General features: G+C 41.3%; 1 protein-coding gene across 3 annotated transcripts in view; it reads left to right on the plus strand.

The window, feature by feature from the left end:
* Window positions 1–24692, plus strand: part of GOLGA4 (golgin A4) — a 67296-nt gene that overhangs the window by 37597 nt on the left and 5007 nt on the right. For all 3 annotated transcript variants that reach the window (XM_066627205.1, XM_066627206.1, XM_066627207.1), the window contains 9 exons: window positions 348–4528; window positions 5913–6034; window positions 6258–6388; window positions 9500–9613; window positions 11673–11693; window positions 11831–11899; window positions 13033–13108; window positions 16423–16526; window positions 22205–22291. In XM_066627205.1, coding sequence (XP_066483302.1) covers window positions 348–4528; window positions 5913–6034; window positions 6258–6388; window positions 9500–9613; window positions 11673–11693; window positions 11831–11899; window positions 13033–13108; window positions 16423–16526; window positions 22205–22291 — 4905 coding nt within the window. The remainder of the gene's footprint in view (window positions 1–347; window positions 4529–5912; window positions 6035–6257; window positions 6389–9499; window positions 9614–11672; window positions 11694–11830; window positions 11900–13032; window positions 13109–16422; window positions 16527–22204; window positions 22292–24692) is intronic.

A 24692-nucleotide genomic window follows, 5' to 3' on the forward strand; every position in this document is an offset into this window, starting at 1 on the left:
GACTATTGTCTGCTTGCTGGAATCTGCAATGTAAACTAGATTTAAGTGCACATGTTGCATAGATGTCCATGTCTGTTGATAGAAATGGGGAGGAGGGCCTTTTATCCTGAGGGAGCTGTGTGCCTTCTGGGCCAGAGCATAGTGAGGAGGTGAGGTAGGGGGTGGGGCATATTGACATCAATAGGATTTAAAAGTGGTTAAGTTTGACTGCATGGTGCCCTAATATGTCAACTTTTAGTATTACTGTAATATAAATTTTGTGTAACTAGCTGTTTTCAAATAGGAGTTGGGTGCTTAATTCACAAAAATCTTAGACTCATGCTATCTTTAAACTGATTTCTTAACAGAGAATTCTTGAGTTAGAAAGTTCCCCTGCACGTAGTGACAAAAACGGGCTGGAGGAACTGACTTCACAACTAGAAATAGAAAAAAATAAGCACAACCAAGAAATTACTTCAGTTGTTGAAAAACATAAAGAAGAGCTAGAAAATGTGAAACTGCAACAAGAACAACTTTGGACAAAAAAACTGGACGCATTAATTCTTGAGAAGCAGTCAGAAATTGAGAAATTAAAAAGGCAAAATGAGGAAGAAGCAGCTAAAGTGTTAAAAGAGAAAGAATCTGTATTCCATGCCCATATAGAAGAGATGAATGAAAAAACTTTAGAAAAGCTTGATGTGAAACAGACAGAACTAGAAGCACTTTCTTCTGAGTTATCAGATGCACTAAAAATTCGCCAAGATCTTGAACAGCACCTGTCAGCACTAAGAGATGATGCAGATAAAGCAAAGCAAGAATTTGAGATAAAGCTGGAGCAACAGAGGACTCATCATAAGGAACAAGTTGAAATTATCTTGAAAGACCATGAAGGAGTTGAGAGAATACTCAGAGAGGAAATTACTCAACTCAAAGTTCTCCTGGAATCAAAAGAGAAATGCCAAGGGGAACTGGAAGTGCAGTTGAAAGAACAAAAGGAATCTCTATTAAAGGCTGAAACAGAATGTAAAGAAGTATCTGAAAAGCTAGATGTCCTTTGCCAGTCTAGGGAGGCCAGTTCCAGAGAGCAGGCAAGCATTTATGAACAGCAGTTAACAGATTTGCAACAAATATTAGCAAATGTGGAAGCTGAGAAATCACAAGTTGAAGAGCAGATTGTAAAAACATCTTCCCAAATGAATGAAATCAAGGCTGAGTTGGATTCTCAGAGATCCCAGGTTCATGATTTGAAATGTGAACTAGATGAGCAAAAAGCAGAAAATACACAGAAAGTCACCTCTTTGACAGAACAATATGAATCACAGTTAAGAGAGCTTAGAGAAGAGGTCATTCAAGCAAAGAAATGTTCTGCTGATAAGGTGAATGAGCTTGAAAAAAGTAAAGGGCTCTTGAATCAACAAATTGATGAACTCAGACAGCGCTTAGTAACCAAAGAGGAGGAAATCAATATTTTAAAAAGTGACTATGAAAACAAATTAAAACTTCAGGAAACACAAACTGAGAAAGTTAAAGAAAAAGCAAAGGAGATGCAAGAGAAATTGAAGAAGAAGCTTTCAGAGCAGGAAGCTAAACTGAAAAAGGACATTGAGAACAAACAGTTTGAGCTGAGTGAGAAGGAGAAACAATTCAATTCCAAAATGCAGGAAATGGCTCATGCCAGTGCAGCTGGAATAAGTGGTGCTCTGTCAAAACTTGAGGTGAACCATAAGGAGCAACTAGAAAGCCTGACTGAAACTCATAGACGAGAGTTAGAAGAAGTTGTTCAGTCCTGGGAAAAGAAGCTAAGTCAGCAGGCTGAGGAACTTCAAGAAAAACATGAAATGGAGTTGCAAGAAAAAGAACAGGAGGTACAGAATCTGAAACAGGACCTGGCTACCTTCAGTGCTGAAAGAGAGGGGAGTAGTGCAGAAATTGCCCAGTTAAAAGATGAACAGGCAAAGAGAGATGGCTCTCTGAATAAGCTGCAAGAACAGCTACAGCAACAATTGGCTCAAGTTGCTATTTTGACACAAAAAGAAATTGATCTGAAAATGCAGCTTAAAAAACTAGAAGATGACTTTAGTCTGTCTCTGACGGAGAAGCTGGCAATTCAGGAACAGCTTAGTGAAATAAAGGCAATAGGAGACAAAGAGAAGAATAAAGTGAGTGAACTGGTGGATAAATTGAAAACCTCTGATGAGCAACTACAGGCCCTGGAAAACTCGCATGTTAAAGAGTGTGAACATTATGAAAAAAAACTTGAGGAAAAAAATGTGGAACTTCAGCAAAAAAGCACTGAATTTAAGACGTTTGCACTGGATGTAGCTAGAGAAATAGAAAATTTCCAGCAGCAAACAGAAATGTTACTGCAAACAAAAACCAATGAGATCATTGAAAAATGCAGTGTCATAATTTCTTCTCTGATTTCTAGAGTTGCACTTTGTCATAATGGGACAACGAAAATTAAAGAAGCACTGTTAATCAAAGCTTCTAAAATTTCTGATCTAGAAGCTCAACTTAAGCAGATAACAGAGACTCATGGTACCTTAACCAGCTGTTTGCAAGAGTCAAAGGAACATTTGCAAGAAAAAGAAAACTTGGTTATGTCTATGAAAGTGGATCTTGAAAGGCTTGTAACAGAGAAAGAGCAGTTGCAGAAAGAAGGAGGGCAACAGCAGCAAGCAGCAACAGAGAGTGAAATCTGCATCACACAACTGAAGAAAGAATTATCTGAAAATATTAATGTTGTCACTTCCATGAGAGAAGAACTGAATGAGAAAAAATCAGAGGTGATGACTCTTAATAAACTGGTGAGTGAATTAAACCAAAAGCTTGAAAATAACAAATTGGAAACAGAAGCTGCCACCACGTTATTAAGTAAGCAACACAAAGAGAACAGGCTCCAGTTATTGACTGAGGTGCAGGAATTGTCTTCTAAAGTTGAAACACTGAATAAAGAAAAAGCATCTGCTCTCGAGCAAGTAGACCACTGGATGAACAAGCTGTCAGAATACAAGAAGAAAGCTCAGATAAGGTTTACACAGAACCACAATACTATTAAGGAGTTACAAAACAAAGTTGAACTGAGTAATAACCAAACTGGAGAAAAAGAAGAAGAACTGAATAGGATGAAGGAAGAATTTGATAAACAAACCAAACATTTAGAACATTTTAAAGGTTTAGTAGAGCAAAAGCAAATCAGAAGAGAAAAGCGAGAGTCTGACTTGATTGCAGAGTTAAAAATCCATACAGCGAGAATTGCTGAACTAGAAGAACATATTGCTAGGAAAACAGCAGAAAATGATTCTTTAGTGGAGGAGGTAAAAAAGCATAATGAACAGAAGGAAAATGAGCAAAAGGAATTCGCGCAACAGCTTGATCAGGCTCAGACAGTGGCTGTGGAAAAGGATAAGGAACTTAAGGAGATGGAAGGAAAAGTACTGTTTCTTGAAGAGAAAATGCAGACCATGGAGATTGACTTTGGTAAAAAATCAAGAGAACTTGAAGAGACAAAAATTACTCTAATGAAAAGTAAAGAGGAAGAATTAAAAGCTTTAGCAGCTAAACTAGCAGACCGGAAAAAAAAGAATGAACAGACAATTGCTGCTATTAAGAAGATGAAAGAAAGGGAACGGCTTTATAGACAAGAAATGGAAGAAAAATTAGCAAACTTAGAACAAAAATTGAAAGATAAAGAGAACAAGATTATACTTTTAGAAGAAAAAAATAGATCAGTTGACGGTTCATCGGAGTTGGACAGTGAGATGATACAGAAGGCAGAAAGCACAAAAATTTCCACAGAGCAAGACAAAGGTCATGCATTGGAGAACATGCAACAGATATACAAATTAAAAATCAATGCATTACAACAGGATTTATTGGAAAAGGAAAAACTGCTGCAGATGTATGATGAACAAAAAAGAGGTGATATTTCAAACTTAGATGCTCAGACTCAAGAAGACCAAATTAAGAAACATGCGCCATTGCTTGAACACGCAAACAATGGTGATGACATAGCAAGTATTGGAGAAGAATTGAGAAGCAAAGAAAAAAACCTGCGAGATATGGAGAGTGTGATTGAAGACTTGCAAAAACAGCTTCAAGAAAAAGAAAAAGAAGGGCAGACTTTGCAACAGAAGATTACAAGTTTTGATGAGGATTTAACAAAACAGAGAGAGTTGCACAGAGCTGAGATGGAAGAGAGGATTTCAACTTATGATGAAAGACTTCAGGCACTCCAGCAGCAGCTCAATGAAAAAAGTGAGCTTATACAAGCATTAGAAGAAAACACAGAAGAAAAGACTAGATCAAGTCTTGAGCTTCAGAAACTGTTAGATGATCTGCAGAGACAGCAAAAGGATTTACAAGCTAACTTGGAAGAGTCTGAGCAGGAGAAAGAAAAACTACGTAAAGATTCTGAGCGGGAAAAAGAAAAGCTACGCAAAGAACTTAATACGCTGCAGAAAGACTTGCGTTCTTTGCGAAAAGAGCATCAGCAAGAGTTGGAGATAATGAAGAAAGAATCATTAGAAGAGATGGAGCAAAAAATAAAGTAAGTCGTTTACAGATTACCATTAGTTAAATAAAAGTATGTGAAACAGTCAAACAGGAAGCTTTTAAAGTGTGACCTGGATGGGGGAGGGTGGGATAACTGGATGATACCTGCAGGAAGATAATATACAACTACTCTAGTAATTGTAATCAAAACTGGCAAAAAAAAGTTACAGAAAATTAGCATGTAGTTAGTCTGTGGAACCCTTTCCACAGGATGTGGTGATGGCATAAGACCTAGATGCCTTTAAAAAGGGATTGGACAAATTTCTGGATGAAAAGTCCATCACGGGTTACAAGCCATGATGTGTAATGTGCAACCTCCTGATTTTAGAAGTGGACTACCTCAGAATGCCAGGTGCAAGGGAATGCACAAGTATGCAGGTCTCTTCTTGGCTTGTGTGCTCACGTAGACATTTGATGGGCCACTGTGAGACACAGAAAGCTGGACTAGCTGGGCCTATGGCCTGATCCAGTGGGACTCTTCTTATGTCCTAGTCATCATATACATGTTTCAGTTTTACAGAAAACTTAGACATTGATTTCAGTGGTATTCACTTTTGTAATATTGATGCAGATAAATGCATAACACTGAAGTATTAAATACTTCTGTAACAACTGAAATTACTTGTCAGTTATGTTTTAGGTGAACTTTGAAGAAAATGAATTAAGATATTTGTTGGCATATATCAGCATGTCGTTCTAAAATATTCTCACCTTCATAAGAGTTTCGAGGTTGTAACATAACGTATCTTTTCTCCTGAGGCAGGAGCTTCCTCCCATGATTCTTATGAGCTTTTATCACTGGGGGGGAAGTAAATCTTAGGATAGAGCTTCTCAGAATTTGGGGGCCAAACTTCAGTTTTAAAGGTACAGGTGGTCCTTTGTCTGGCATCCTGGTACTGTTCCAGACGTTTGTGTGTAAGTGGGAACCAAGGTCAGATGGATTGTTCCTGTGTGAAAGCCCAGGCGCAGCTCTCCATAAGTTAGCTCTCCATAAGCCTGTAAGTTGGTGACTGCCTGTAATAGTAAATGGTGTATAACTGACTGGAGGCAAATAAGCCACAAGCAACGAGAGAAATTTCTCTGTATAAAACCTTTCCTAGTTGTGTTGTATGTACTGTGCACAGATTGTACTTCATCCATAGTTTGTTTTCACTGGATTTCCATTCCCCTCCCTTCAATAAATATTGTCTCAATTAAAAAATACCAATGTGAATGTATGGCTGAAATGCATCTATTTTAACACAGTTACATGAATTTTTTTTGCTGTATTGGGGTGTACTTCTCATGTCCTTTTGCAGGTAGCTGTGATTTGTAGCTTTCTTTTGAATTACATATTTGCCCTAGAAAATCTTGACTTTGTTTTTGCTGTGTTTTTATAGATGTGAACAGGAGGACACTGAATTGAAGCACAACTCCACCTTAAAGCAGTTAATGAGGGAATTTAATACTCAGCTGGCACAGAAGGAGCGGGAGCTAGAACTTGCTATAAAAGAGACCATCAGTAAGTTGAAACAGTATCTGTATATTTGATATAGCTGTATCTCTGGTAATCCACAATCCAAGATATCAGATCTATTCTTAGAGTATTATTTATTGTGTGCATGAATCGTAGCAGAACAATAACCATAGGTTTTGAGAACAGCCAGGTGTGATATGTGTTCTTTCTTTATTTCACATGGAGTCAATCATACTCTGTTTTATTATATCATACTGTTTTTAAATAGGTAAAGCCCAAGAAGTTGAAGGTGAACTTATAGAAAGTCATCATGCTGAGATAACTCAATTAAATAAGAAGGTTCTAGAAAAGGATAATGATCTACAAAGAACAGTGAAAAAATATGAAGAAATCCTTGAGGTATATTGCTTTATTTATGTTTTAAAAATGCAAAATATTTTGGTCCAATACTATTGTGCAAAAGAATGGATTGTATCATGAGCACGACTAGTTAAAAAAAAAAAAAGATGGAACTGGTTTGTGTTTTTCGTAGTTATCATTTATTTCTTATAGCAAATAAAGCACTAAAGTGTGCTGGGTGCTATACATTAATAAAAATGTAAAGATCTGTGTCAGCAGACAATATGAAAATACATTAATTGGTGAAATACTTCCATTAATTAGTTGGTTGTCTCAACATCACTAGATTGGGAAAGTGCATTTTGGTTGCATGAGTGCCACACTAAGAACCTTCAGTGAAAGTCTATTGTAGTCTTGCTATGCAGAATTTAAACTTGCCACATGGCTAACTTTTATAAAAAGAAAATAACAAGGAAATGAGGTAGCTAACTCAAGGCCCAATCCTATCCGACTTTCCAATTCCGGTGTAGCTACAATGCAACCTCATGGTAAGGGAACACATGCACTGGCGTACCTAGTGGGGGGCAAACGGGGCAAATGCCCCGAGTGCCGACCCTCCAGGGACACCGCCTCAAGCCTCCCCCTCTGGCCTGTCCGCTCTTTTCTTTAAAGGGAGAGAAGCCGGCTCTGCTGGCTACTCTCCCTTTAAGAAAAGCCTCCTCCCGATGGAGGAGGGGCACCCAGGAGCGCTCCTGGAGAGGCAGCAAGACGCTGCCTCTCTGGCAGCGACTCCGCACCACACTGGGCCGCCCCACCTCCTCCTTTATAGGAGGAGAAGGCAGGGGTGCCCTATTGCGTCTGTCCTGAGCGCCTCGCCCTCTCACTGTCTCCAGAGGCCTCTGGAGCACCAAGAGGGCGGCCTAGAGCGTCAGCGCTGACGCTTTGGCCTAGGCACTTCACCCTCTCACTGCCTCCGAAGAGGCCTCTGGAAGCAGTGAGATTGCATCCTAGAACATCAGCGCGACTCCTGTCACACTGATGCTCTGGGCTTCCCGGGCCCCAATGGAGTCTTCCATGCCACTTGTAAGCGGCACGGAGGTCTCCTTTAGGATGGTCTGGGGCTTCTGAAAGCAGCGCCTCAGACAGGTGGGCTTCCAGCAGCCCCAAACAGCTCCAACAGAGAAGTCCGCGCCGCTTACAAGTGGAGCAGAAGGCACTGTCGGGGCCTTGGCCGCCTCTTTCGTTCCTCCTTTCTTCCAAAGGGGGAACGGAGGAGGTAGCCACATGGAAGTAATTGCGGTGATGATGACATCACCGCAATTACTTCCAGGTCACTTGTGGGGGGGGGGCGGAAAACTGGGTATTGCCCTGGAAGCCGGGACCCCCAGGTACACCACTGAACACATGTTCCCCTACCTTGAGAAGGTCCCAGTGACTGTCCCTCCACTACAGGATACAGTGCACACCCCACTAGCACAACTACACTAGCACTGGAAAATGTTTGGATAGAATTGGGCCCTCAGACATAGCAGAGAGACCTAAACGTGACAGGATAAGAGTTTCCCAGGTATAGCTATGTCAGTAAAAGACATCAGTATGATGTAAAATGCAAAAGTTCTTGCATGTTCTGTAATCAAGTGTCATGCAGTCTCAACACCCTTTCCTTCAGACAGGATCCCCCTAGAATATTTCATAAAAGGTAAGAACACATCTTCCCAGTGTTTCTCAAACTGTGGGTTGGGACCCACTAGGTGGGTTGTGAGCCAATTGCAGGTGGGTCCCCATTCATTTCAAAATTTTATTTTTAACATATTAGACTTGATTTTACCATGGTATGTGACTGCATTTGGGGAACTGTTACAGACCTGTACTTTTAACAAGCTGCTATGTATATTCTTTTAACAAAGATAGTCAGTGGGTATACCACACCTGGGTAAGTGTGGGTAGGATTGCAGCCTAGGATTGTTTTAAAACTTTCCTGCTTGATGATGTTACTTCTGGTCATGACATCACTTTGGGTGGTTCCTGACAGATTCTCATTCTAAAAAATGGGTCCCAGTGTTAAATGTGTGAGAACCACTGCATCTTCCATTTTGTTGGTACCTGGAAGCTATGAGGGGAACTGCTAGGGGAGGCATGCCTGGTGTTCCTTCCAGGAATGCCAGTGGAGGCATATTTGGCTAGTGGTTTCCCCTCACAGAATCTATTAATTCTTGCCCTACAGCCACCTCCCACTGCCTTCTCACTCTGCTACTGAGAGTACCTCAACCCTCAGTAATGGGTTTCAGGGAGGTTAGGAGCTTGCAATGGGGCAAGTTTCACAAACCTTAACCCAGAATATTATCTGGTATTTCTCATCATTTGTTTTCTAAAGCACAATTAGGGACTTAATTCAATGTGATTTTGTTTATATAAAGCACAATTTATATTTATCGTAAATATTTTTGCCATAGCATCTATAGTACTCACATTTTGAATAGTTTTTGCATATTATTAACAAACCACAAACTGTCTCCACCTTCCTCAGTTATGTAAATGTGTATTAGACTTCCTTACAGCTTTTGTTTCAGTAAAAAGATACCCAGAAGGAATCCCCAGAAATGATTACCTGTAAATCATAAACTTTTGGTCTCTTCTAGATTGTAATATAATCACTTTAATGGAATATTTTGAATGATGATTCATGCAGATCCATCCAATTAAATAACCTGCAAGTCAGTCCAACTAGTAATTTATATCAACTTTTTAGTCTCACAAATTTTATCTGAATGTGGTGAGTGACAGAGAGAGGCCTGTTGGTTAACCTGTAATGTTTTACAGGTCAACCTTTCAGTTACTTGAATTTATTAAATGGATTAGGAATAATGACTTCCTTTCAGATACAAAATCCTGCATTTTTCCTATAATCTTTCGTAGTCTTTCATTGGTAGATAGTAGCAATGCTTAAGTTACGCAGAATTAGATATTACTGATATTTCCAATTAGATTTAGTGAAGACTTGCTATAGCAATGTAAAATACTCATCACTTGAAATGGAATGGTGGATGGAAAGAACCACTGGATGAATTTACTCAGGGTCTGCTTGACCATTACATTTTGGGCATTGGAAAAGGTCTGCTGTGTATTTAATGAACTGTTGTGTAATTAATGAACAATTTTTTTTTAATTAAGTCTCGAGAAGAAGAAATGACAGGAAAAGTAAATGAGCTGCAAAAGCAGCTGGAGAAATTGCAGGAGGAATACCAACAAAGACTAGCAGATGAAGAAAGCTGGAACAGTGGAGAAGTAAGTTGCTAAACATAATTTTACTACTTTTTTCCAGTTCTTTTGTTGGTGGTCAAATATAATTTGTTCCCTTATTCAGGGGAAACCGCTACAATCCCCTCCCCCCCCACAGGATACAGCAGTAGCTTTTCTGGTGCTGCTGCTGCATCTCTGAGGGGGGTATGGGTAGGCCTGGGTTCCTAGGGACTTATTATACCCTGTTAATTTTTATCAGGCTTTTAAAAAATGCTATCACTTCTAAAACTGGATTTTTAAGAGACAGATATATGGTATTTTTAACTTCATTTTATTCATAACAGTTCGTAAGTGAGTTTTTTTTAGTGCTACTTTTTAAACTTTTGTTGCATATGGAGTTCTGTGCCACAGATGCCAAATTAGATTAACCTCAGGAACTGAACAATAGTTATGTTATTTTTTTTATATCAACGATAAAGTAAAACAATGCTGAATTCTTAAGCTGTTTGGTGTAAATACCATCAGAAGATTAACACATCCCAACACAATCTCCATTTCAAAATAATTCCAGTTGCATGCCTCATGCCTGTAAGTTCATTCTTTCATGCTATGCCAGAATCATGGTAGAAGGAACAGACAGCTTAGTTTGTACTCCTTTCATCCATGTAATTGTAATGTGCTGAGTTATCTAGGAGTGTGATTGCCTCTGAATCCAAATTTCTCCTCCAAAGCCACCTCTAACACCTTCCAATAAACTGCAACCAAAGTTCTTGGCCCTGATTAGATGCAGTGCTTTGGCAAACACAAAGCTGTAGGGACTGAGATAGGAAAAGTATTCCCTTGTCTGCAAACACACAAGCAACAGCAGGAATACAGTGGTGGCGTTGTTGGCCACATGAAAGAGGAGCATCCCCCAAAGTAGCCCATTCTCACAGACAGGCATTGACTGAAATTAAAAAGTGCAGATTGCAGAGCAGGTTTCAAATGAAATATCTAACCCTGAGAAAGGGAAACCCTTACACCAGTGGTTCTTGAACATTTCCAGCTGTGTAAGGGAAAAAATTTTTCCCTCACATTTTCCCCCTGTTCGTGCTTGCTTGCTTGTATGCCCCCCTCCCCAAACTGTGGGTGACTGGGGTAGCAGAATTGAAAAGAACAAATGAGATCTGAATGGATTAATGAATTCCTGCTTATGAATGTCTGCCAGAAAGCAAACCCTTAGTCCTGGGTATGTTTTAGGAATAACTTTAAATACACAGCTTTGCAGGTGAGAGAAAACAGCCAGTTTCTACAGCTGGCATGCAGGAATGTTTCTAAGTCTTGGATCGATCTCTCTCTCTTTTTACAGCCCTCCACTTCTGTCTTTAAGGAATCAGAAATTAAATACTTGTATTCTTTCCTAGAGGTCAGCAGTATACATGGGCATTACACAGGCTTTATGGTGACTGATGAATAGATTCATAGACAGTCACTCTTCCTGTTATGTTCTAGTTCCGTTTTTCTCCTGCATTTTTTTATGTACAGTTATATCTTGATGAAATGGGATATAAGCACATGTAACAGAGGTAGAGGATTTAATGTTATAGTTGATTTGATCATTTTTGACCAGGTTCCATCCTGTTTGCTTGTTTTTCTGTCATCCCTTTCTTCATGGTTTCTTCATGTTTTAATTTTTGTTTTAACTTATCCAGTAGAGATTTCAAGAAAAATATGTTGGGAATTTCCAATATAAACTGCAAACTACTTTTTAATGCATTTATTTAATAGTTTGTGGAATCTCTTTTATTAATAGTTTCTTTGTATCACTTGGATATTGAGTGAAAATAAATCTAATATTTAGTTTGGGCATAACAAAGCTATTTTAATACTATATGTTCATCATAACTATTATGTACTAGAAAGTATGGATGGTATACTACTTGGCAGGTATTACTTTTTACACACTACTGAAGTTGATTAAATTTTTTGCATGTAAGCATAAGAAGCAGAGAAATGGAAAGTGATTCATGAGCTATTAAAACAGGACATGAATGGCAAATATTTTCTACTTTCAGTTCTCTTGGTGTAGGAAAAAATATAATTAAATGTTTTTGTTTTCTTTTAGGTAACAGTTGGAGAGCTTCAGGTAGGCTTGGTTTCATGAATATATGCTACTTTTCTCCTGGACATTTTCCTGTCGTGCTGTTCACAATTTTTATCAAAAGTAGCGTTTGCAGTCTCTATAATTGAGGTATACTACACTGAAATCTGAATGTGTTTCAGGCCCAACTAGCCCAGAAGACAACACTTTTAAATGATTCCAAGCTGAAAGAGCAGGAATTCAGAGAACAGGTAAGGAAGTGCTTTGAAAAAGGAGACCAGTTTTTAGCCTTTGAGCACACAAAAACAATCTCAAGAGTTTGATATCCTATGAAATGACTGTAAAAGACTCTTGCACACTGTGCGCTCCCCCTGTTCTTTAGTAGAAAGCAGCAGCCAAAATAATTTCAGACAACTATTTTGTACCTATTGTTCTGTGACATACTTAAGGAAAAGAACATTTTCACAATTTGAAAATCACCATTCTCAATGTTCTTTGGTGGAAATCTTGACTGGTTTCAAACTTGTTAAATTTGTAGTGCAGTTTCTTTCCTTTCTCCACTTTGTCTATTATTTCAGACAGGCTCCAATCCAGAGTCACATGTTCTTTGAGCTGTCATTAAGCTGTCCTGCCCCCAAGGTTTTTCCATTCATGCCAGGTAAAGAGGGAAGTTCATCTGTTTGTGTCTATGAAGCCATTTGCTCAATTGAATAGGGGAACCTTGTGAGAAGGGAAGTTAAAAAAGTAGAACATTACAAGAAGTTTTTATTCTGTTCTTCCTCCAAGGAACTCACAGCAGCATACTTGGTCCTAGTTTAGTCTTCTCAACCTCTCAGCGAAATAGATTAGGCTGAGACCCATGACTGGCCCAAAGTCACCTGGTCAGCTTTGTGGCTGTCTAGGACTGTGGTCCTAGCCATTCTCAGTGCAGCACTCTCATAACTAAGATCACATTGGCTCTTAGTTTGCTCAGTTGAACCCCTGGGTATGTGTTTTTGTTGTCTGGATGCCTGTTGTAATAAAAATAATAACCACTCCATTTTTGCTCGTATCAACCAACTATAACTTTTAAAATATCTTTTATTGGGTAAATATCTTATTTTAACATTTTTGTTAGCCCACTCTGAGAGTTTTTTTACTAAACAGTGGCATATATGCCTATAAGATAAAGTGCCAAATGCATCTTAATAAATAGCATGGTTAATTAAGATGTAAATACTATGAAGTATTCAGTATCCGGTGCTGTAGCATATTAGGGGACTTCGGACATCCTACAGTTTTCTTTTATGTTTCTTACAATCATCAAACATCAGCATTGAAACATATTCCAAAGACATTTCAGTTATGCTTGTTTTTTCCTCATCCTCGATCTCTTTATTTTTAGATTAATACACTACAAGACCGGTTACAAAATTATGAAAAGAGCATGTATGTCACTACAGTTGCAACACCTTATGGAGGTGAGTTGTTTTTTCTTTTTTCTTTTGTGGCCTCAAATTACAGAGTAAAGCCTGAGAAAGTTCTTAGAAATTGAATAGGGCTGTAATCTTATGGACACTTATCTGGGGGCCAGTCCCTTTGACCTCAGTGAAAGTTACTGCACATACATTTAGTGTAATAGACGTTCACAGAGCCAAAAGTAATCTTCTATCTAATGTCTCTGTGCCACCCATGTAATGGGTGTAATGCTGCCATTTAACATGGCATTCTGTGCCATGGTGCTTCATTGTGTTGAATTGAGCCATATGAGTCTAGTGTACTTGGGACCCTTATGGTACAAGTAACCTTGGCATAATTACTTTACCAAAAATCCTGCTCTAAAAGTTTATTCATATCAGGCTAACGAGGTAATACTGCAGTGTTTCTCTTTGGTTCAATTTGTGATTGTTTTCCAATCAATCTGAAAAACTGAAAACAATACTGAATTTTAAAATCCACATATCTTGTGAAATCTGAATAAATGTACAACTAGATTATGTCCATTCTTACTCCAGAATCTTTTTGCATGTAACATCTGTTTTACATGTTCTTCCCTGGAGGAAAATCTTTGTCAAGAATACTGATACAATGTAGTTCATGTTTTCATTCATTTTCATTTCAAATGTTTACATAATGTGGAACCTAGAATTTCAAAGCAGTAAATAGATGTAATTTACAGTAATGCAGTTTGTCCTGGTGTAATGTAAAAGGGGGCATTTCCATAACTCTTGCATCTTTCCCGTGTCATGTCCCTCAACAGGAGCAAGCCAAAGAACAGATAGAACTCAATGTTTCACAGTCTCAAAGTGTGGGAGTGGAGACTGCCTCTAGGAACATAAATGGGATAAGCACATGGGTATTGTGCTTTCCTCTTCACATGCTTTTTGTTTGGCGGTTCCCAAACTGTGGGTTTAGGACCCACCAGTGGGTCATGACCCAGTTTTTGTTGGGTTGCAAAACTGACAGGCTTAGCTTTAGTTTAGGCTTAGTTTTAATTATCTGATTTGGAACAGGGATTTCCAGTGGCAGCAAGGAATGTTTGCAGAATGCAAGCCGCTTTTTCCTTTGTGCTCCTTTAAAATTATAAATCTGCATCTAATGAAAAAAGTTAAACAAGTTAAACTCTTCAGAAATTGGCAGCTGTTTCTAGACTTTTAAATTCTTTCATTAAATGTGCATTGATTTTCAGGATATTTTTTCCCTTGACCTCTGCTTCAAAGCCAGTTTAATGGGTATGACTGTCTTTGTTCTTTGTTTCTTTTAATTTTAATGAATCAAAGGAAATTGACAGCCAATCCTCCAGGACTGACATAGGACAGTAGTCATCAGCCCTTCTATCTGAAACCATTCTTCTTTTTAAAAAAATTTAATTTTTAAATGTGAAAGCAGAGGTGCATAGGAAGCTGACTTATACCAAGTTGGACCACTGGGCCATCTAGCCCAGTATTGTTTACACTGACTGGCAGCTGCTCTCCAGCGTTTCTGTTAGGGGTCTTTTCCTGCTCTACCTGCAGATGCCATGAATTGAGCCTAGGACCAGTGGCATGCAAAGCAGGTGCTGTTCCTCTGAGCCATGGCCTGCAGACTCTCAGATTTATAAGTTAATACAAATAACTAAATGTGCAGTACTATTTTTAGAATTCAGGATACAGAAATGCTAGTTAGAAGTGCAGTAAAATTATTCTGGTTTGTAAACGTAACAATCACATAATAGAAACCTTTGGGGGTAATTTTCAGCTTGTTGATAAGCCTTGTTGGGACTGTGAGTTGGGTTGATGGAAAGGATGCAAGTGGTTAATAGATGCAACTATTAATAGGGTTATGGACAGGGGAAATATGGCAGTGGAGGTTGGATGTGCTGTTATAGGGGAAAGAGAGTCAGAGGCAAACGACCTCTCTTTCTGGCTCTTCCTCCAGCCCAAGGACTACTGCTGGCTCTAGCAGCAGCCTGATCAGCCTGGAGCTGATGTTGCTAAACGCCAGGTCAGCAAATAATAAGACCAGCTAACAAGGTCAAAAGATGGGTTAACAGTGGCTGCACACTGATCCAGTGCCATAGCGCCTTGTGGTTTGCATTCTCACTCCCTTTCTGTTCCCTTGTCTCTCCTCTTTGTTCATGTAGCTTACTGGGGAAAAACCTTGGTAGATGCCCATATGAGCTGTTTTGTGTAGTGAGGGAATCTGTTACTTCTACCCTCACATGTTTGTCAGGAGAATTGCTCTGTTGCCTGCTATGACAGTTTTGCAAGATATTTTGCTGGTAAACTCTACATTAATGGTATTTGTTGATGTCCCTTAAGCCTCTACCTATCCTGTGTTGTGGGTTTCTTTTCAATTTGTTCAACCTAAGGGTCTGGACAAAGTTCTTGGCAGTGTGAGACCATCTGTCTGCCCTCTTGACCCTTGCCCAGCATTTAAGCTGCCAAGGGAGGTCTGAATGAGTGGATGGGATGGTAGTCAGTACATTACTAATGGAGGGTCTACCGCCAGATATTTTGGCAGTAAGGTGGCAGTTACACACCCCTCCTGGAAAAAAATCCTCCCTCAGTCTCATCATGTTGGAGAATTTTTGGCCAATATCAAACCCTCCCTTCCTAAGCAAGGTGATCAAGTGGGTGGTGTTGTCTAAGCTTCAGAGAGTTTTGGATGAAGTTGATTATCTGGATCCCTTTCAATATGACTTCAGGCCAAGCTTTGGGATGGAGATGGCCCTGGTCACCTTGGTGCATGACCTGCATTGAGGACTGGACAAGGGGAGTGCTTCCCTGTTGGTCCTCCTGGGCCTCTCAGCAGTTGTTGTTTTTTTTTTTTACAGCATTGACTATTATGCCTTTCTGGACAGGTTGGCTGAGTTGGGGTTTGGAGTCACTGTTTTTGCAGGGTTTCCATTCCTTCTTGGCTGACTGGATGCAAAAAGCGGTGCTCTGGCAGGGTCCTGCTTAGAGTTTTACCACCATTCAAGGCATAGAGGATGGTAGTGAGAGACAGGGTGTTCTCTGTTGTGGCACCCCACCTCTGGAGTATGCTTCCAGTTGATCTGCCATTTGCCCCTTCTATGGAGCAGTTCCAATGAAGCTTAAAAACATTTCTATTTCAGTTAGCTTTTTTTTAGGGGAGAGGGTAGGAACTTAATTTTGTGTTATATATGTGTTTTAAATATATTTTTTTGTGTGTTTTTATGCATTTTAAATTTATATATGTGTGGTGTTGTTGTTGTAAGCTGCCTTTAGTACCCTTTGGGGAGAAAGTCTGGATATAAATCAAATAAATATAATGCTGATTTTTGTCTTTGCAGAGGGGAACCTTTGCCATTCTGATGTCTCTCTCTTTGGGGAACCAACAGAGTTTGAATACTTGAGGAAGGTGATGTTTGAATATATGATGGGGCATGAGACAAAGGTAATCCTCCTTTCAGAGCAAACAATCACATTAACAAGTGTAGAGGGAAAGAGCAAAATTATGCAGGTTACACTATTATGATGCCTTCACAGAAAGAACAGGAGAAGAACTTACCTACTACTGCTCTGGATGAGGCCAGAGAAGGGGGAGCAGAGGATGCTGCTATTAGAATCTTTGACTAGGACTGTAGTATTAGTGCGGAAAGGTATATACATTAGTGGCTTCCAAATTCTTTAGGCTATGTAACCCTTTACAAATATAATGCAATGAAAATCCTCAAGTTTCTAGATACCACATTCTAATGTGTGATACAGCTTCTATGCAATTCTCTTTCCCCACCTATCTACTATTACTGCTTTCCTGGCTCGGTCATGTCGTGAGAATGGATGATGGGCGGATATCAAAGGATCTCCTCTATGGAGAACTCGTGCAAGGAAAGCGCCCTACAGGTAGACCACAGCTGCGATACAAGGACATTTGCAAGAGGGATCTGAAGGCCTTAGGAGTGGACCTCAACAAGTGGGAAACCCTGGCCTCTGAGCAGCCCGCTTGGAGGCAGGCTGTGCAGCATGGCCTTTCCCAGTTTGAAGAGACACTTGGCCAACAGTCTGAGGCTAAGAGGCAAAGAAGGAAGGCCCATAGCCAGGGAGACAGACCAGGGACAGACTGCACTTGCTCCTAGTGTGGAAGGGATTGTCACTCCCGAATTGGCCTTTTCAGCCACACTAGACACTGTTCCAGAACCACCTTTCAGAGTGCAATACCATAGTCTTTCGAGACTGAAGGTTGCCAACTGGCTTTCCTGGAGCCACCGCTCTCTCGTCCTCAAACTGGACCATCTTCCCTTAGCCTCTTAACTGGGCCCAGGCCACTAATCCCTCTCTATGATATTCCATTAGCCATAGTTTATTGTATTATGAAGGTGACCTGAGCTGCTTGCTTGCTTCTTGGTTCCATTGCTGAGCTGTGATATTGACAGTTTGGTTTGTAAACTTAAAGCTCTCTGACTCATCCAAACCTGGAGTTTGTGCTTAAGCAGTGGTTTACAAATCATGGTAAACTTTGTAACCATGTAAGCCATGTAACCATTGTAAACTATATCTTAAGCGTAGACTTCAGATTTGGACAAGTTGCAGGGCTGTCATTTAAACAAACTATTATGTCAGTGAACATGAACTGATGTGAGGTGAGGGACAGGAGAGGGGGCACTGATTCAGGTCACATTCACAACTAAATAAGCCATAGTTTATTTGACAATCTGAACAAACCCTTTAGGGTTCTGTTTTGAATTGCTTTTGACTAGGTACTCTGAACTCCCAAAGATTTTAATAAATTCATAGAACATATATCCATCTCGGTATTTAGACATGACTCCATTAGACCGTGAATTGTGTTCCAGAAATTAAAGTATCAGTCTGTATTGTGTCTGGCTGTCTCTTGTGTGGATGGTAGCACTAATATGATAAGATGATCCATCACAAGTGCAGTCTCTTTTGTCCCTGTTCTTCTATTTTTAGCAAGATAACCTAATGTACACATAGCTCTTCTGAGCACCCCTGCATTAAGTTTTGCACTATAAAATATTTTTATTCGGGTTTGACAAGGACATTAAAATCATATATTTAATTGTTCCTAGTGGTAGCAAATCAAGGAGCAACATAATACGTACAGACCCCAACTTACAGTGTTTGGGAACTTTTCCTGAGATTCTGCTTGTGAACAGTAGTTGTTTTGCAGTTCTGCACAGAAAAATGACTGTGAATAAGATCATTGCAGCAGTCATTAAGAGATTCCAATTCATGAAACTGTTTAATATATATTCCCTGGTGGAGGCGGGGGCATTCCTCACCAATGGGATTGTCCCTCGCTGCTGCTGGAGGCAGGGCCAATGAAAAGGCGGGTGGAGCTCCACAAGCACAGGGATCCAGTCCCCAGACCGTCCCTGCCTCGCTAGAGCTCGGTCATCTCCTTTGGAGCTCCTCCTCAGCGATTCAAAGCGAAGGGAAAATGGTTCTCTTCAGCCTGTCTCAACTCCCCTCCTCAGCGAGTTGGATCCGTTGAGTTCTGGAGACAAAAAGGAGCGTTTTTGCCTGACAGATGCGGCTGAGGCCCGGCTCTCTTCGCCGCAGAAACATTAATTGCTGCTTTTTTCACCATTTCTCCTACTGTGAGGGAAACTGCTGCTTGGGCTGGCAGCGCCTGGTCTGCGCCTCTCTGAGGTGGCGGCAGGTTTGGGGGTCAGCGGCAGACCCCTGGATCGACCTGGCACTAATGCAGTGTTCGGGGGCAATCAGGCAGGACTCTCCGTGAGCGCCCAGAGCCTGCCCAACGCTCACAAGCATCAGGTCTGCTATTACCTCAGCGGGCGCCATTTTTTACCTCAGCAGTTGGGGCTGACAGTGCCTGGTCCGTGCCTCTCTGAGGTGGTGGCAGGTTGAGCAACAGAGGCAGACCCCTCCATCAAGGCACTATTGCAGTGTCGGGGACAATCGGGCAGGACTCTCCATCAGTGTGCCCAGAGCCTGCCCAATGCTCACAAGCATCGGCTCTGATTTTTACTTCAGCTGTTTGGGTTCACAGTGCCTGGTCTGCACCTCTCTGAGGTGGTGGCAGGTTTGAGGAACAGAGGGAGACCAGGCACTATTGCGTTGTCAGGGACAGTCGGGCAGGACTCTCCATCAGCGTGCCCAGAGCCTGCCCAATGCTCACAAACATTGGCTCTGTTTTTTACATCAGCAGGCGCCATTTTGTATCTCAGCTGTTTGGGCTGACAGTGCCTGGTCCATGCCTCTCTGAGGTGGCGACAGGTTTGAGGAACAGAAGCACACGCGTCAATCAAGGCATTATTGCAGTGTCAGGGGCAGTTGGGCAGGACTCTCCATCAGCGTGCCCAGAGCCTGCCCAACACTCATAAACATTGGCTCTGTTTTTTACCTCAGTGGGTGCCATTTTGTATCTCGGCAGGCAACGTTTTCCTCACATGCAGTGAGTAACCCAGTAAGGGGTTTGTTTTCCCGCTCTTTTTGCCCAGCCTCTGTTTTTCCCCTCATAAACGGCCCAGTGAACAGCCAGATGGTTATTCTTCGGCTGTTCAGTGTGGTAATATATATTTATATATATAGCCTAGAGTTGCTAATAAGCTTAAGGGGTCAAGCAGTGGTACTGCTGTAACCCCTATTCCTCCTGTCCTGGGTGCTGTGGCTCAAGGGCTTGATTGATGGTAAGCTAGCCTCGCAGGGTCTGCTTTCTCTCCCTAAACAACTGAAAGACCAAGGTTGGAAAAGGGAAAGCAGCCTCAGGCATTGAGGATACCTTGTCCCTTCCAGCTCTTCCTCACAATGTTCAGGCCAATCTGACTCCTCAGATTCAGAGTTGCCCATTCCTTAGTAAAGGAATTCCGCTTCAGTACTGGAAAGAGCATCAAGTAAACCCTGGTACCTCCTTAATCAAGGAGCTTAGAACTAGTTCGCTACATCGTCAAGTAGCGGTTCTCCAAGGCATCCAAGGGGCAGGGGGTGGGTCTATCTGCCTTTCAGACCCCCCCCCCCGAACATTTTCTCAGAGGGGTAGTGTTACTGAACATTCCTCCTGTTCATAGGCTTCCAAATTGGGATCTGAACAGGGTCCTAACATCTTTAATGAGTCCTTCCTTCGAGCCTGTTGCCATAGTCCCATGAAGTCCTATCATACAAAACTGCTTTTCTAGTAGCTATAACATCGGAAAGAAGGGTATCTGAATGGGGGGGCCTTATCCATCCTGACATAAGTGTATTCCACACACTGTGGTGCTTAGGATTGACTCATTTTTCTTACCCAAAGTTAATTTACTTTTTCATTGACCGCAAGAACTAGTTTTACACTCATTTTGTCCCAATCCTAAACAAGCATCCTAAACATTTCCTCGTACAAGGAAAAAGGCTTGGCACACACTACGTCTCAGAAGAGTCCTAATCTTCCATACTGAACTCACTCGTCCATTCAGGAAGACGGACGCTCTATCTGTAACTTACCATGGGCAAGAAGGTGTCCCTGGTAACTCTAGCTAAGTGGCTTAGAGTTCGCATCCTGATTTCTTTAAGCACTACAAGGTAAATCTATCAGCCTTGGCAGAGGCTTCCTTCAGGAAGAAAGTTCTCCAGAGGGTACTGAAGGTGTGAGAGTGAGTGATCTAACTGCCCCCCCCCCCGAGAGATACTGCTCTGGTAGATCCCATTGGTGAGGAATGCCCCGCCTCCGCCAGGGAAAACAGGAGTTTGCCTTACCTGGGTAAATCTTATTCCTGGTGGAAGCAGGGGGCATTCCGCCCACCACACTTCAGGAGATCACTATCTCTACTGCATAAACATAGATGCAAGGTGATATTTAGGGTTCCCTATGACCTATTTCCCTTGTTCTGTTTCTGGGGTATTAAACCTATTTATGTGCAAAGCAGTTTTCCAAACAGAGTACAACTGTGATGCAAGTTTATAACCAGTCACAGTAGTGTGTATGAGGATCCTGTCACAGCTCGGCAAGTAGTGTCTGGGGACTGGATCCCTGTGCTTGTGGAGCTCCACCTGCCTTTTCATTGGCCCTGCCTCCAGCAGCAGTGAGGGACAATCCCATTGGTGAGGAATGCACCCTGCCTCCACGAGGAACAAGACTTACCCAGGTAAGGCAAACTCCTGTTTTTCTTGCTGTGAGGCTGTTTGCGCATGGTTTGTACCCCTTCATAGAACAGCAAACAAAAGAAATGTTGAAGAGTGCTCCTTCAAGTTGGGTTCAGTATCCAGTGGTTGGCAAAATACAGGCTTCATCTGGAGTTTAGTAGCAGACTGTTAGCAGATATAAACATAAAATCGAAATACTGAAAAGTCATTTTTTGAAACTTGTATTTCTTTGAAATCAGGTGGTATGGAAAACATTTGTAAATTTTTCCCCTGTGGCTAAAGGATATTGGAGAATTTTAAGTTGCTTCTAATGATGAATTACAGACTTAACCCTTTCTCTTAAAAATCAATTTTCAATCAATAGTTAGCACATAAAAACAGTTCCACAAAATTTAGGACATCAAAATTACTTCAAAGTAAATATGTAAAGGACTGGGCGCTATGCACCATTAAAAGCAACAGGTTGGGATTTAATAATCACTAACCCAACTTCCCATTGGTTTAAAATTGAATTTTGTCACAATTCGTTTCTTTTGGCTTCTGCCCTTGCTCCTCCCCACCTGTCATGAACTATAAACTACTGTTAGGAAGCATAACTGTCAATTGTGTTGGGGCTAAAAGTGTATGTAAGTGTAAATGTAAAGTGAATTGGCTGTGTTATTTCAAGTAATTCATAGTCTTAGCTGGTTACGTACATTAGTTATTGAAGTTCAGTCCTAGATGTTGTGATAAGACCTTCCATAGACAATGGAGGCTCACCTGTACTCCTGCATCCTCTGCACAGCACGCCCTACAGAAAGTTATAGCCTGGCTGAGATCATCATTGCACACAAGTCTGTGATTTTCAATTTCATTAACCTGTGAAAGAATAGACAGCAGGTCAGGCAACCACCAGTGTATACTTACTAACAGTCTAATTAGCACTGCTACAAATAATAAGCCAGTGCAAGTCAGGCCAATAAAATTGAAACTGCCACTGAGCACCTCTGTCTCCTGTCATGTCACTTGCTTTGTTTGCTTCTTCTTTAGACAATGGCAAAGGTTATAACTACAGTGCTGAAATTTCCTGCTGACCAAGTGCAGAAGATCTTAGAACGAGAAGATGCACGAACCTTGGTAAGCTGTAGTAAGAGACTGAACAAAGGTGATTTCTTAGTTATGTTCCCTATTATAAAAACTTAGATTTGGAATGGTCATTCAAGGCCACCTAATCCATTCCCCTGCTAGGAGCAGAAAAATCCTCTGTAAGGCTCTAAAAGGCACCTGTCGAGACTCTGCTTGAAGACTGTAGCAACAGAGAACCTCCATTCTCTAACTGCTCTTAGTGTTAGGAATTCCTTCCTGATATCCAACAGAAATTTCCCTTTCTACAGCCTTTTAGATCCCCTTCTACAGCCTTTTAGATCTTTAGATTATATCAGGTCAAAGTCCTTTGCTTGTTGGGCATGTACCTTTTCCCAATATAATTTTGTACCCAATCCTATCCTTTTCCCCTGCCAATGCAGCCATGTAAAAACGAGCACCTGTATCCAATGGAGGAAGGGGAAGGTTTAGGAGATTCAGAGGAGGAAGGGGAATTATTTCCTCTTACCCCCTGTAAGCCTCTTGCTCTGTAATAGGTGTCCTCAGACCTGTGCCAGCTCTATAGCTGGTGTAAGTCTGAAGAGAAGAAAGTTGTGAGGAAGCTGTTAAAACAGTTAATAAGAAACAGCGCATGCCATCGTGGCTCAATCCACCCCCTCCCACAGTCTGCCTCCCCCCCCCCCGTTCCTCTCCACTATCCACCCACCTCCCTGCCATGGCTTTACTTGCTCTGGCAGGTGCTGTGGGAACCAGTGGCTGCATTGTGGTAGTCGGTGCAAAATGGCCACCAACAGAGTGCTCCATCTGCTGTCAGTGGCCATTTTGCAACAGTGGAAGTTACTTCCGCTGTCACATTGCATTTTGCCTTGGATTGGGCTGTTTGTTTTGTAAAATAGGTTTTAAAACTAGGGACTTTAGACAGAACTGGGAAGTTCTGTCTGTAGTAACCATGAGACTGTCAACACTCAGGGAAGCCTAATACATTTTTACTAACATGGTGACAAAAATCTCTTATCAACATGTCTACAGTAGAACTTAAAAAAAAAAATAAAGGTCTACCTTTTTGGTCTGGCAATGAGTTGGGTGATGCCCACCAAACCTCATTCTTAATGTGAAGAAAGTTCACTGACAGTAATAAAAAATGGGAGTGTATGTATTTCTTTGAATTTGCACTTGCCAAAGAAAGCTAGAATCATTCATTTTAGTTCCTGGTTTTTCAGAAAGGTGAAATGAGCATTTTCATCTTGTGCACGCCATGGCATCTCCTATTTTGAAAAATTTAATTGTGAAGCTTATACTTAATGAAACTTACAGCAGACACTCACCTATGTCAGTCTCACAGATAAGTCAATGGGGAGCCTTTGAGCAAAAAAAAAAAATTTTTCCTATAACCCTCAGATAAGTCTTAGGGCTTAAGAGCTTAGGGCTGTGTGAAATTCTTTGAAAATGACTTTGAATTGTTCTGAGGCAGCAGCAAAAAGGAAAAAAAGAGCCACTTTACCTTCTTCTCCAAACAGGTAGGGAAATGAAGGTGTTTGTGGGAATTGTAGGATTTGTGCGGTGTACAGTGCTACACTTTCATAGCAGGAGCCCTTATACAGTCTACAGTTCTCATAAGCACCTTCACTTCTCTTCCTTTTTGGAGAAGCAGCTAAGGGCCCAAGCCTATCCACTTATCTGCTGCCAGTGCTGCTGTGCCAATGGGCTATGCTTCCTGTGGTGGGGAGGCAATCACACAGGCCTACTCAAGGTCTGGAAACATTTGTTCCCTTACTGCGAGGCTGCACTGCAGGTATAGTGGTGCTGGAAAATTGGATAGGATTGGGCCCTAAAATGGCTACCTTTTTTTTTGTTGCTTCCTCTGAATAATTACTAGTAAGGAGTTTTACTAGTAAGTAAAATTACTCCTTTTTCTCCACCCCTGTGTCCTGCTTCTCGGCCCAGTCCCACCCCACCCCACAAGGCAGCTGCGCTCAGAAGCCTCCCTCACCCACCATTTTGACCCGTGCATAAGTCGACCTATATTTTCAGGGTCAATTTTGGCCATAAATGTTTTGACTTATACACAAGTATATTTCAATAAGTTCCATTCAGTGAAAACAGCTTCTTGTCAATAAACCTGATGGGCACCCAATCCTAAGTTTCCCGGTGCCCGCTGCAGCAGCAGTGCCAAAGTGGCTACTGCTGTATCCATTGGGCACCAGGAATCTCCTCGGGGGAAGAGAACATTTATCCTCTTCACCCTGGGGAAAGCCCCAAACCCTGCATTGGGTCTTCTCAAGTCTGCAGCAGCTATTTTGCTGGCTTTTCAGCCTGACATGAGTTCAAGATACAGCAGAGGCCCATCCCCCTCCTGCCCCAGTTCCACCCCTACCCTTCCCTCATTCTGCCCTCCCCCCACTCCCAGAGGCTGCACCACTGCCTAGTGGTCTCA

Source organism: Tiliqua scincoides, chromosome 5 (genome assembly GCF_035046505.1).
Source record: "Tiliqua scincoides isolate rTilSci1 chromosome 5, rTilSci1.hap2, whole genome shotgun sequence".
In the NCBI taxonomy this organism is placed as follows: domain Eukaryota; kingdom Metazoa; phylum Chordata; class Lepidosauria; order Squamata; family Scincidae; genus Tiliqua; species Tiliqua scincoides.